The sequence below is a fragment of the Battus philenor genome, unplaced genomic scaffold (assembly GCF_028537555.1).
Source record: "Battus philenor isolate CCGP_79_NKW_IND1 unplaced genomic scaffold, ilBatPhil1.0.hap1 SCAF_11, whole genome shotgun sequence".
In the NCBI taxonomy this organism is placed as follows: Eukaryota; Metazoa; Arthropoda; class Insecta; order Lepidoptera; family Papilionidae; genus Battus; species Battus philenor.
This window is the reverse complement of record NW_027181673.1, coordinates 10,455,416-10,468,705: the sequence shown is the minus strand read 5'-3', so window position 1 is coordinate 10,468,705 and position 13,290 is coordinate 10,455,416. Positions and strand designations below refer to the sequence as shown.

Below are 13,290 nucleotides of genomic sequence, written 5' to 3'. Positions count from 1 at the left end.
ATAATATACAAATATATGGAGTTTTACATAATATTGTTTACGCATTTTATATTTGCGCTTTCTCGCAGGTTAAAAAAATGTAAAACGAATATTAATCAAAAAAATAAAACGCCATCTATATTATGTGGTATAAAATTTCCATAACCCTCAATAACACATTGCCAGCAATAATAAAAAGATGGAAGTGATTTAAACTGTACGCGAGGATGATATTAAATTTTATAAATCGCCTATAGAAGTGTTTATTAATATGCTCGATCAACGATTATGTCTGTTAACAAAATAAATGGAAATAAATAAATAAAAAAGTTATTTTGATCCTTTTGATGATTCTGTGTTTGAGTGTTTGACAAATATTTTCTTTAAAAAATATAAATATGTACATGTACTTTAATTGTGTTTGATTTATTTCAATGTACCACGACTTAACATAAGAAAAATGAATTCACATTGCAAATACCAGATAATGATTACTTGTAAGCAAATCGAAAGCGAAGCGCCTTCCATGTAGAAAATTGTTTGATTACCATTTCAAAGGAACGACTTTCTCCTATTGCTCGATAATCTCATAAGAAAACAAGAAAGTGCACAGAATTATAACAAAACTTCTAATACGACAATATTTTGTCATTCCATAAGAGTTTTCAAACTACTATTTGGCTTTAATATCTTTCCCTATCATATAGTAGCATCTATCCATTGTTTTTAAAACTACAAAACTGAGAATGGCTGTAACTTTTAATCTTTTAGCACACATGTGCTACATCTCATTCATTCATTGTCATTTATATGTTCCGCTGGTTTTAGAGAAATTTTAGCGCCATCTACGTGATGCGGTAATCTTAACCTCGTTTTAAGTCAAGTTGCTTCCCCAGGAGTATCGGCTCGGGCCACTACTTGCTATTTTATTATCGGATTGTGAGGCCGTCGAGCTGTACGATCGATGAGCGGACGCTCCATAGAGTGACCTGATGCAAGAGCCATCGATAGGCCATCAGCATGAGACTCAGTACGCGTTTAGCATTTTTCAAGGGCCCGAGAGGGCCAAACCTGGAGTTGATCAGATGTTGGCCGATGTTTTGATGAGTCATAAGCCCATGTTTGTATTGAGTTAAAAAGTTTTAAAATCAGTGTAAACAATGGGACTATTATTCTCTTTTGAAATTTATCAAACTGTAAATTATCAATAGGTACAAGCTGACCAAATCACCTTTAATTTATTTTTGTATTCTTTGAAAAAAAAAATAACATGTCACAGCCAAACCTAAAGCAATGTAATAGTATTCATATAGTCGGTGATCACTAAAATTATTTTTTTTCTTAGTAGTAACATTCACTGAAAATCCATCACATACACGTCATCATCATTTTAGCCGTAAGAGGCCAAACAGCATTTGTTAACAAACACATCAGCTTAATGATATCATTAGAGTAGTAATTACAACAGCTCCAGTGGCTTCAAACCCGAAGATTATGCTTATTGTTAGAAAATATTTCAGTTGTAAGACGTATACTTCTGGTAACCCGGGCAGATTTCCAATGGGACTGGTTGAAAGGGACCTTCATCCAGCGTCTTTCGTGGACAAGGCCTTCTATCCACCTCGTTGGTGAACTTCCTGTCTGTGGACCCCATAGCCGCGTCCACTCCAGAAACTTAAGGTTCATCGCCCTATGTGGCCTTCCCACTATCATTTCAAGTTGCTAGGCTACTTTTATTCGTATTCATACTATATATAATATATATTTTAAAATTTAAACCATCTACGTAATATTATAACACCCAATGTCAAGTTGGAAATCAAAGATATTTGTACTTTTCTTTAACCCTAAAGGAATCACCGTTAATTTGAATGGTAAGTGCAAGATGATGGTCATTCAATTTTTTTTTCATGAACTAGTTGATCATCAATAAATAGTACGAAAATGATAAAAATAAGTAATACAAACTGTAAGGCTGAAACCAAACAGAGATGCGTCAAGGGAGTTTAGCACCGAGCATAGAAGTGATTAGTTTTAGTAAGTAGGAAACCCACATAGCCTGGTCTTTCTGCAAGAGGGCGGGGCATCTTGAACATCCGGAAGGTTTACCCCGAAAAAAAGCTCAATACAGTAATTTTTACTTACAATATTTTATTAATACAATATTTAACGAATGTAGTTATTTCATAACATTTGTAATTAATTTAAATCAGAATAAATCAAAGAGAGAGGAATTGTTAGATTACAACCTAATTTTACTAAGCCGTTCTAAGTGAAACAAATCTGTGTGTAGACGTAGATGTAGATGTAACTTATTTTTTTAAATAAATGTGTCACAAATCTCGGCCATAGATGTTATCTCTCGCAATTGTTATGTCACGCAGTAATCTTGTCGCTGAGCTACATAACTGTTACGCTTACGTTACGGAAGTAAAATTTCTATCATTAAACATGCGTGTTCCGCTTTGTACGTTATCGCTGTCTGTAGAACTTGAAAATAAATTCTTTAGAACAAATAAGGGAGCTATTTGGTAATAATCTAATTGTTCTTCTAGACTGGAATATCAGAAGCTATTTCCATCAATTACAAACTTCTTGGAACTCAAAGTTGCTAACTGTAGTGCTGATTTGCGATTAATAATGACAAAAGAGTATTAAAAAATTAAAGTAAAATTAAAGTAGTTTATCCATTTATTCGTTTTATTTACCGCTTTGTTTAAGATCCTGAGCAATAGCATACGTCAAGAAAAAAGTATAAAAAGATTTGGTTTTTAATCAAACGAGTTCCTCTTTCGTGGAAGGAAAAATGACAAATTACAAGCACATAAAGAAAACAATGCGGCAAAATAGACTACTGCCACTAAAAGGTAACAACAATGGCGCCATTAGGAGATGTCATCGTGCGTGCGACAAACAAAGCCGCCTCGGTGGAGATAAAATAGCGAAACGCACCCGACCCGCCGCAAACCCTATCGCAATCTATTGTGAACACTACCTGCTACCTTCCACAAGTCCGCAGTTGCAACTCAGTGACGTCCCGACATGGCTGCGGTTTACGGTTTGCTCTTCTTCGTAGTAGCAATAGCGGCAGAACATCTCGGAGCGTATTCCTCTCCGCAGTATGCCAAGAAGATGTATCCAAAGAAATCCTTCGATACCAGCGAACTTCTTCCACATGAAAACCCTCCGATACCTTTCCACAGCCACGGTTCCATAGACAGGTTCGACACAAATGTTAAAGAAAAAAACAACACGGGCGAATACGCACGCTCGACACTCCTGGACTCAGCCGGCAGCCTCCTCACCAGCGCAGGAGGGCAAGTCATGTCAAGCCTGGCGAAGGACTTCATAGCAAGGTCAACCGGAAGCAGCCAGGTTGGTTTTGACTGCATGACGCAGGTTCGTATCGCACTTTCGATCTTAGAATGGCACGCAGTTATGCATGGAATTTTTCTTTTGATACATTTTAAAAGGTCTCTTGTTACTGATATAGCTATTGTGAGTCAGCCGATTTGTGGAAGTATTTAAGTCCTTTTTTTCTATTACTCATAACTGATTAGGCGAATGATTCTTATTAAAACACAAATTGGTATGCTAAAAAGCTTAAACGATTGATTATTTATTGTAGGTATTTATAACACAAAATTATAACCCGCATCTATTCCCCTTACAGTGTTCAAATAAAATAAGATATTTTATCGTAACGCAATAAAATAGCGCAGCAGAAACGACTATTTATTGCTATCATATATATCATAACTTAAAAGTAGCAGCCCTCTAAGCACTCTCTGCGCCCTGTCATCTCAAAACAGCGGAATCTGCACGCCACGTCAACAAGAAAAAAAAACAATACAATATAGATAGGACGTATTTATTTAAATAAAGTGTACACTTTTCTTCTCTTGAAAATTTTAAAAGCATGACATATCAGTAACGACTGATACATATCTTTATAACGAACTATTAAGAAGCCAGTGTATAAATTGTTATCATTTCGCAGGTGCTCAGTCTGAACCTGACCAACTTGGTTATTTTAGTAATCTTGAAAGCCCTGATCCTTGCCGCCGGGTTCTTCGGAGCAGGAGCTTGGAAGGGATATCACTATGGACGAAGTATTGACGGTAAATAACATATTGTCTATTTTTTATTAGTTTTTATATATTTACTTTTTACAACAAGTTACATATTTTTGACATTTCAGTGTCTCAAAAACCTAGTTCAGGTTTGTCCGAACTATTTTAAAAACGTGTTATAATAAAAGTTACGAATGTATATATACATATTCGTAACTTTTTAGTGGACATAAATAATGAAACATCGATGGCACCAGTGACTTGTAATATGAATTGCCGGAACGTTCGAATCAGAAGTCGTTGATATGCTGTCAGTCTAATAAAAAACATTGTGTTGTATTGGGAATTGTAATCAATATAATTATATTATTAAAGTCGACAAAACTGACAGTAACTTTAAAATAAAACTACCTCGGCTATTTCGTCTGATATATACAAGTTGATTGGTAGTAAGTATAACAACTTAGAAAGGGTGAATGTATAGCTCATTTGCTGTCAATTATTGTTTGATGCACCCTATCCTAAAACCAATGGCTTTAGATATAACAAACCAAGTATTGATAATATAGTAACAAACGTTTTCAAAATTCGTATTACTACATATTAATATTAATTATTGTTTACTACCAGTTCCTGCAGACTACGTACTGCCAGAAGATATTAGCCGGTCGCGATCTAATACAACCTTTTTAATAAGTTACGTTTAATGACATTAACCTCTTCTTCTACTTATTTACCATCCTGTCTAGGAATGCAAATGTAAGTGTCGTTCAATTAAACATATTGATTATCAATTCATAGAAAGAGTTCCGTTTAAACGTACGGATATACTGTGAAAAATATTAAAGGCCCATAAGCATTGAACACTACTAAATATCTTTTTAATTAGCCATATAAACTGGAAACATAATAACCAGGAAGTGGTATTAAGGCGGCGTGTGTCAAACAATAATCCCATCTGCCTTACCGTCCACTCGGGGACCGTTAACCCTTTTGTGGTCGACACGTGCCACGGCTGACCATTCGCCAGCCTGTAGTTAATCCAATACACCTAGTGATGCGTTTGTCGTGTCGCCACCGGAGTAATCCTATTGCCAGGATAAGCCGTACCCGGTGGACACCGCATTCGCCAAATGACCAACAGCAAAAAACTTCTGCTTGCTGACCCTTGATTTACTTAATCTGGCCATAAATACTGTTATAAATAAAAAGGTAATATTACTTTATAATTCGGGATCAGTCGTTGCTTTAATTTTTCTTATATATATAGTCTGAAACACTCCATAACATGCACAGCGATGGATTTTCACATGGCTGCATGGCCTGTATTAAGCCCCCTGGCAATGGTTTCCATAATCCAATTATAACTATATATTTTGAATAATGTATTAAAAACATAATGATAGCATAATTAATATAATAATAGCATAAAAATAGCATAATTAAAAACAAAGAATATCACTGCCTTCATTCATAAGCTTTGTAACACTATTTTTATGTGTATATACTAAACTTTTAATTTTGAAGTAAATAAATTTTATAGTTTTTAGATGCAACATCGTCCTAACATTTGTGATTTAAATTATTCAGGGGATCTTTCTTTTCAAACACTAAATGTTTTACTTAATAATATTAACATCGATTTTTTATAAAAGCGTGAATTGTGAGAATTTAATATTAATAATATTTTCAAGGTATTTTCGATATATTAGTGAAAATATATGTAATTACTGGCATTGATATTCCGCGCTTACTTTTTACTGTAATGCTTGTTTGGTTAAAGTTTTTTTTTTCCCCTGCTGCGCTACCAACATACTAACTAGGTATACATCGAAATTATAAAATGCAAACGTCATAGATTTCAGATTAAATAAAAAAAGCACATACGAAAATGTTTAAACTCACACTTTTGTTACATATTGTTACAAAGAGGGATTCAAGTAAAACATTTTCGATTCTCAATTTTTTAATAGTAGGCCTACGCATTAAGAAAATAGACTTATCATTGTATTTCGTCTCAGCCTTGTTTCTTCTTTTAAATCATTGTAAATTAGGTTCACGCGGCTGTATTTTCCGAATGGGTTATTTTCAATTGGCCAGTTTTATTGTAATTAATAAGCCGAGTGATTCCGAGTACTTATGTTTCTTACGATCGAAAAACATTGGTTAATATGTCTATCTATATATGAGATTTCTACCACGAAACCACAAGCAAGCTTAGAGACTTAAAATTCACTAAGAATATTCCTTTTATTGAATAGAGATTAGTTAAGAGAGGTATTTTACGAAATTCCACTGGAGTATAAGTAACTACTCAACTAAGTGATTCATTAAAAATGCTTTTTTTTTTCAAGCTATAGCTCAATAAAACTTTATTGTCAAAGTATAGCTCTCATAGTAAGACTCTAATACTGTTTAAAAAAACGTCCTCCGAATATTTTTTGGCATGTAAAAAATTACTAAGAATGTTTTTTGGCATTACGTATCAAAAGACAGTGCGGGCAACGGGCGGTGGTCAGCTAGTACTCATGTTTGTCACTTAATATATATTCTCAGAGAACAGTAACGCCGTGTACCTTACCGAGGACGAAATTCTACTTTACCTGAGCTACCTGACGGGGCAGCAAAGCAAGGACTACGGCTGCTTGTACCGACTGTCCTGCCAAAAACCACACCAAGCGTCACTTTACTCATCTGGTGCCGAACTGATGCTGCAAGGAGCAAAACTATGGCAAGGGTATGAGATCAACATACTTAAGGCTTATTAAAAAATATATTTACTGCTCAGTTTTAACGCTTTTGGAAGTGATAGCAATCTTTAAAATATTCATAACAATTCGATAACAGCTTAACAGTCGGTGGCATTTGCGCGTAATCCCTATATGAAGAGTCCGCTTATCACAACCATCATTTTAATTGTACTTATAGTTATAGTACTGGACATGGTCCTCCCCGTAGATTTCCTCTAGGTCTCGTCCATCTAGCCATTAGGCCGCCCTCAATAAGGTCGTCTATCTACCTAGTTGTCGAACGGACTACGTTACGCTTGTCGGTTCGTAGTCCACTCCCTAAAACTTAAGGCTTCTCTACTTCTTTAAACTTAAGGCCTCGGCTATCACCTGTACTTCGTATTACCTAGCCTACATACCGCCGCTTTAACCCGATCATAAATAAATAATGTTGTGGAGGGAGCTCTCAATTTCTGTTAAACATGTCTGAACTAAGCATTTATAATGCTCTGCTAGCTGAAGCTGTAAATATTAAGGTATCTTTCTATGGTAAAAATAGCTATTGAGTAATATAACTCATTATTTTCAGTTTTAATACATTATATTTAATTTAAATCAAAAACACTGAACTTATTGAATTAATACACACAATATTTATTAATTTTTAATTCTTAAGAATATTTTTACTTTACAAGACTTGATATGAGAATACTCCGCACCTACGAACTCTTCTTGGACAATTTACATTATTTTACACACTTTAAAATATTTTACATCATTTATAGAAAATGGAAGTTCTTTGTAACATTCTCTATAAATAAAATTATTAGTCTCGGAAATCAAACAAAAGACAAGTAACGGTGTATAGTTAACGACTTCTGTTTAAAGAATATGGTGTTAAATCTTTATAGGTAATTTTCTATATGTGAATAAAAACATTATTTCTTTCAAAAATAAAATTCCATGTCAAAGACCCCTAAGATAAGCCATCCCATCTTATATCTATCAGAACTTAATTTGAATCGGATTATTGAAGTCGTTTTGAATACCGCGATAATAGATGCATTTAATTTAAATTTTAACCGTACGTTTTCAGTAACAGCATTGAAATAGAAGAATATGAAGACATCTCCAACGGTATAAAGCAGGCATCGAAATTCGGCGAAGAAGGCAAACCGTGTGAAAAATTATACAAATGCGTGTAGTGACACAATAATTATATAAAATTAAAAATAATTCAGATAGATTTACCTTTTTGTCGATATACTATTTAGTTCTTAATAAATAAAATTCTAATGTCACTAAAAGTCTTATTTAAATATAAATATATGTTTTATTTATAGCGTTTTATAGCGTCTGTCACTATTGCAGATTAATTAATGTAGAAATGTTTGCAGTAGGAATTTGAACCCGCGGAAAGTACATTACCTTTTTATAAGTTATAATCATCAACTGCTATAGTTTATTCGCATTAAGAAAGTAGTGACACGTCATTATCATTCAGCATCAACTTCTTCTTACTTATTTAAAATTTAAATTATCCTATTGATGTTGCTTTGGTGACCACTCTTGACAGGTCTAAATCCTTCAACAAATTATATAGAAATTTCGCTGTTATACCACTTGTACCTTCACCTCTTACAAGATTAATACGAAATACTCCTATGTAGTTATTTCGTTGGCTAGTTCGTAGTACTTTTTCATTTTATTCATGTCGTATTTAAATATATCTGTTTCCTAGGGAACTGTAAGTTGTATCGGTTTAATTTGACTACGATAAATCACTATTTTTATCGTGAATCACTGTTTTCAAAGTAAATAGTAGGAACAATATATAATCAGTTAGCAGCGAGTACTCTCGGCGTTCGTTCCGCTGGATTTCTTGCCCTCGCAGCACGGTACTCCGCGTACGAAACGTAGCCATCACCATCTGTGTCATCGAACTCTAAAGTGCGATCCACAAGCTCTGAAAACGATGTAAACATTAATAAAATTACTTCAAGTAAATTAAAAATTAGTATAGGAGATGCGAAACCTTAATAAGGTGTCAAAAAAAACATAAAAGGAATCAAAGACGCTATACCTCTGGAAAATGACATTTTGTAATCTCGTTTACATAACATTGCTCGAGGGCTTCCTAGAGAACCACAGTTCGAGCCGTCTTATCACATACAAGGGCCCCTTAGACTTCGGCTTGGGCGTTCACTAGCACCCGGAGTCGAACCTTGACTTGGTTGGCTATTATTGCCTGGCTAATATAACTATGACTTCGGAAAGCGTTAACGTTGGGAGAAATAATGGCACAAGGAAAGCAACGTTTTTGTCTAGGGTTTTCAGGGGAGAGTTAGGAAATAGAAGCGCGTATTTTCTAGTGCAGAGCCCATGACACTTAAATTTTAGTAAATTAGAAAGACGTGTCTGTGCTTTTAAACAGTTTACTTCAACTAGTCAATGTGAAGATTTTTTTCTAATTAACTAAGATTTAACTAGTCAAGAGACGTTGTTTGGTGATTATAACTTCCTTCTATTATGAATACAATATTCTGAACCCTAATATTCTATTTTATACAGTTTACTTTCAGTATCGACTTATATATATTCAAATATGCACACATAAGATAATCTAGCGGTTTATTCATCTTACCTATGTAAGCGTCCATAGCATTCGTCTCAGGTTCAATAGAGTCTGGATCAGGTTCATGTCCTTCGTGGTCCACGGTGTGATATACGGCCTGGAGGATAAAATAATGTGTTTCCGCAAAAGATAAAATTAATATGGAATTACTGCGCATTAATATAAAATGCTATAAATATTTAATACCATTCACGAATTTACATACTATTTACTTCATAAAAAGAAAAACAGAGTTATAATAACATATAAAATTATAATAGGCGAACTTATCAATCGGGGCACTATTTACCGATTACCACAGTATGAACTTAGATGAACATATAATAAAATATTATACAAAGAAAGTCGACATGTAGTTTGTTTGATAATATTTTATATTTTTATTATAGTTAAATGCTTATGTAGATGTAGATACTCCATACATAGTTTTTCTTAAAAAATTATCACTTTCTGTAGCTTATAAAGCCGCCATAATTTTTTACCTAATCTGTTCGTATTGTTTATAAAATGAATCCCCTTGGTTACACCATGATTTGACAACGACTACTGATTTTTTATTTTTTGTACGGTTCCTAATACATTGCCAAAGGTTCTCATGAAAAAAATGCATATGCACCTGCAATGTCGATATATCACAAGGGCAGTTGTTGAGTTATTGTAGCATCAATATTAAAAGACAATGTTTTTCACGTGGCCGATATGAACGTCGCCTGCTTCCGCGTTGAAAGAGCTTCAACATTATTTCTTTACGTGCCAAAAAATAGAACTTCATATACACTCTATAAACCATCATTATAATAAACACCATTTTTTTTCTCAATAACTCTTTTTGATTAAGGCTCAAATTGATTACTCATAGCTAAGACAGAACATCGTCTGATGAGTCAGGTAGTTAGTTGATAACTATTAAGTAGTATACTTTGAAGTCGTTATTGTCCCTTTGTTGCAAATTGAATCAAGAAATTCTCCATTATTTAAAGTTAAAACAACTTAAAAGTTAATATTATCACCTTTAACAGTTCCAATCCGTCTAGTTTTGAATTTCTGTCAAAATCATGCGCCGAAAAGTAATGGAATTCGAGCTCTTCTGGACTCATCATTGCTAAAGCTTCTGGTGTCAATATTTTTGTATCCTCCTCAATATGCCTTGAAACAGATGATATTTAAAATTTAGTTTACATTTAACGACTCAATATTGTTAGATATTGTTGTAATTATCCTTTCTTAAATAGGCTTTTTATACCTTTGTCTAGACTTCATAAAATTAGTAAGTGGTATTACAAAACATTCTTTACAACGTATCTTAATTATCATATAATAAATTTAAGAAGTGATTCGAATATAATTTGTACATAGTCCTATTACAGTGTCAAGGATGTCTAAATGATAATAAACCTTCAGAATGAATTGCTCTACCACTGTATATACTATTTTGTTATGGCCTGTTATATCAAGGCACGTTTGTAGCTCTCATAGATTTAAATTGAAGGATTCGATTATAAAGGAGTTCAATCTAATTCAAAATATTTCAAATATAGCGCTTCTGGTATTCTCCTTATAATACACAAGCGTTCACTGCTCACAAGTGGTCATATGTGAATAATTATATAAATAAAAGAACAAAAAAAACAATATTTTCCCACTATTGAGACATGGGCTTCTTTGTCGCATAAGGTAAGTAAGAGAGAAAGACAGAATGTAGAGACCAAGTATACATAAGAATGTATATTCATGAGAACAAGTCTCGATATCTAATCAAAGAATTTTATTAATGCATTAAGTTTATTTTTTATGACTTTAAGCTTTTTTTATTTTAATTTCGTCAAATAGTTTGTTTGAGATGGGAATCGAACTGTTTTTACTATTCCTTTTTGTCTCCATAAGAACCTAAACAACATTTTTAAAATAATTGCCAAAGAGGTTTTATATATATTAGCAACACGTTTTGTGATTCATTTTATTCTTGTAGATTACTTTCAAACTTTGCTACATTTATGGTAATTAAACAAAAATGCAGTGCAAATTACTATTACTACACATATATCGCAAAAAGACGATTATTTCCGAAGATTCCAGACTTTTTAATTGAGGAATTGTCTTTTAATTTAAATATACAGCAAATCATTGAAAAATAAGCTAAAAATGCGCGTAATATTAGCAAATAAAGGATTAAATACTCACAATGTGTCATGCAACACTTGACTTTCGCCAGTGAGAGATTCATCGCCACGTGGCCTGTAATGATGGTGTTTGTTTTTCGAGGTCTGTCCGTGAGGGTGGTGCGGGCCTCGTCGCATACCGGAGACCACCGCATTGAGAATCAGAACTAAACTGACTGAAATTTCAAAACACCTTAGTTTATTTGTATTATTTTCTACTGCGGATGATCTGTATTACTTACTTATAAATATCAAGGAGAGAATGATGGGCAAACCGAATTTGACAGAAATTACAACCAAATCGAGCTTCTCTACAATGAGATCCTCCATTTTAAAACACGAAATTGTATGTTACCGGCGACTCTGTATAAATCATATTATAAATTGTTAATTTTTATCGCCACTAGGTACGGACGACTGGCTATATTCGATTAGTGCTGTAAACATCATCAAGGAAATAGTTCTAACTTTAAATAAATATATAAATTATTGTCCGGAAACAATATAGGTTGTATAACGCTACTAAATCGTTTTAATTTACCTTTTTTATTTTATAGTGCTTTCGCTGTCGCAAGTTTTTATAATATTACGCAGAAATATGTATATTTAAAAATATAAAGTTTAACAGTTACGATGTTTTAAAAAGTTTATAATTGAGACAGAAAGTATAAGGACAAGATTAAATGAATAACACTAACATACGACACGCACGCGCCGTCAATTTGGACAACAATCGACACAAACAGATACAATGCGAACAACAGTTCGAGATCAACACCAACAGCACTATACCTGCGAGTAAATTGAAGGGCATTGTAGTATTTTATAAAGGGTAAGGGGAGTGGACAGCTGGGGCGCCGTCCCCATGGGGCCAGGAACCCGGAGAGAGAGCGTATCCCGCGGAGATGCAATATTCACACCTCATTTCACAAGTACCCGGCTATTACGTTTGTCATTGCCCACAAAAAGTGCCGAGATGTTGAAATAAAATCGATTTTTGAGCGCCGATTAACTTTATTAATTTATTTATGTTAGATTCCTTTTTAAAAATATCGAACGCAAATAGAACAGTGAAACAAGTGTATCACGCTTATGTAGCCCATTATATTTTAACTGGTGGTTTTCTCTTGTGAGAAGCCATCTATAGTGTATACGAGTTTCATACATTTGAAAGACGTGTTTTTTATTTTCTCGAGAGATTACTTCAACTGGTCAAGGGGTGTGGCTAAGCAGAGTTTTGCTAAAGCGCGTTTTACCTAGTGAATGTACTGAGCTAATAATAGATACCAATTAATTTCTGCAAACAAAAGAAACATGTGTGGTATAGTTCTATAAAGGATTTGATGCTACTGTTCCTTGGCACTGCAAGGTACATAAACAACCTTATTAAGGTAGTCGGAAGACGCTGAATGCAAGCCACTTCCAGACGGTCCTATTGGACTACCGGTACTGATGGACAGGCCTATGTCCATCATTGAACATCTTACGGCTGAAATGGTGATGATGGCAGCGTAGTTATGGGAGTGCTATATCATTGAGCATCAAATATACCCATATATAAAAAAAGTATTTAAAAATTCCCTATAAGTAATCATAGTTTTGAGTTTTATAGGTAATATGCTTGCATTAGGAAATGGATGTGACAATGATTACATTTAGTTTTAAATAGACTTAAAATATGAATTCAATATAATGTCTAAAGTATTACCAAATTT

At 33.8% G+C, this 13,290-nt stretch overlaps 2 protein-coding genes across 3 annotated transcripts; one reads left to right on the top strand and one right to left on the bottom strand.

Annotated features, from left to right (window-relative positions):
• Positions 1–2,968: 2,968 nt before the first annotated feature.
• Positions 2,969–8,077, top strand: LOC137931128 (uncharacterized). Of its 2 annotated transcripts, none has more exons than XM_068774538.1 (4): positions 2,969–3,354; positions 3,980–4,100; positions 6,609–6,789; positions 7,878–8,077. In XM_068774538.1, the coding sequence occupies exons 1-4, from the start codon at positions 3,022–3,024 to the stop codon at positions 7,984–7,986; spliced, it is 744 nt and encodes a 247-aa protein (XP_068630639.1). In that variant the 5' UTR covers positions 2,969–3,021; the 3' UTR covers positions 7,987–8,077. The 2 variants fall into 2 exon arrangements, with proteins under 2 accessions (XP_068630639.1, XP_068630632.1); XM_068774531.1 differs by having other exon boundaries at positions 2,969–3,378.
• Positions 8,078–8,527: 450 nt separating this feature from the next.
• LOC137932268 (multiple coagulation factor deficiency protein 2 homolog) lies at positions 8,528–12,389 on the bottom strand. The gene is made up of 5 exons (XM_068775874.1): positions 12,368–12,389; positions 11,598–11,751; positions 10,427–10,562; positions 9,426–9,513; positions 8,528–8,747 (listed from the first exon to the last, which is right to left on the bottom strand). Exons 1-5 carry the CDS (start codon positions 12,387–12,389, stop codon positions 8,620–8,622), a joined length of 528 nt encoding a protein of 175 aa, XP_068631975.1. The 3' UTR covers positions 8,528–8,619.
• Positions 12,390–13,290: the final 901 nt, after the last annotated feature.

Coding starts and splice junctions, on each gene's coding strand:
- LOC137931128 (XM_068774531.1), top strand. CDS start 3,022: ATGGCTGCGGTTTACGGTTTGCTCTTCTTCGTAGTAGCAATAGCGGCA. Junction 4,101..6,608: donor CTATGGACGAAGTATTGACG/GTAAATAACATA, acceptor ATATATTCTCAG/AGAACAGTAACGCCGTGTAC. Junction 6,790..7,877: donor GGAGCAAAACTATGGCAAGG/GTATGAGATCAA, acceptor GTACGTTTTCAG/TAACAGCATTGAAATAGAAG.
- LOC137932268 (XM_068775874.1), bottom strand. CDS start 12,389: ATGCCCTTCAATTTACTCGCAG. Junction 9,514..10,426: donor ACGGATTGGAACTGTTAAAG/GTGATAATATTA, acceptor TTTATCCTCCAG/GCCGTATATCACACCGTGGA. Junction 8,748..9,425: donor TGCTATGGACGCTTACATAG/GTAAGATGAATA, acceptor CATCGTTTTCAG/AGCTTGTGGATCGCACTTTA.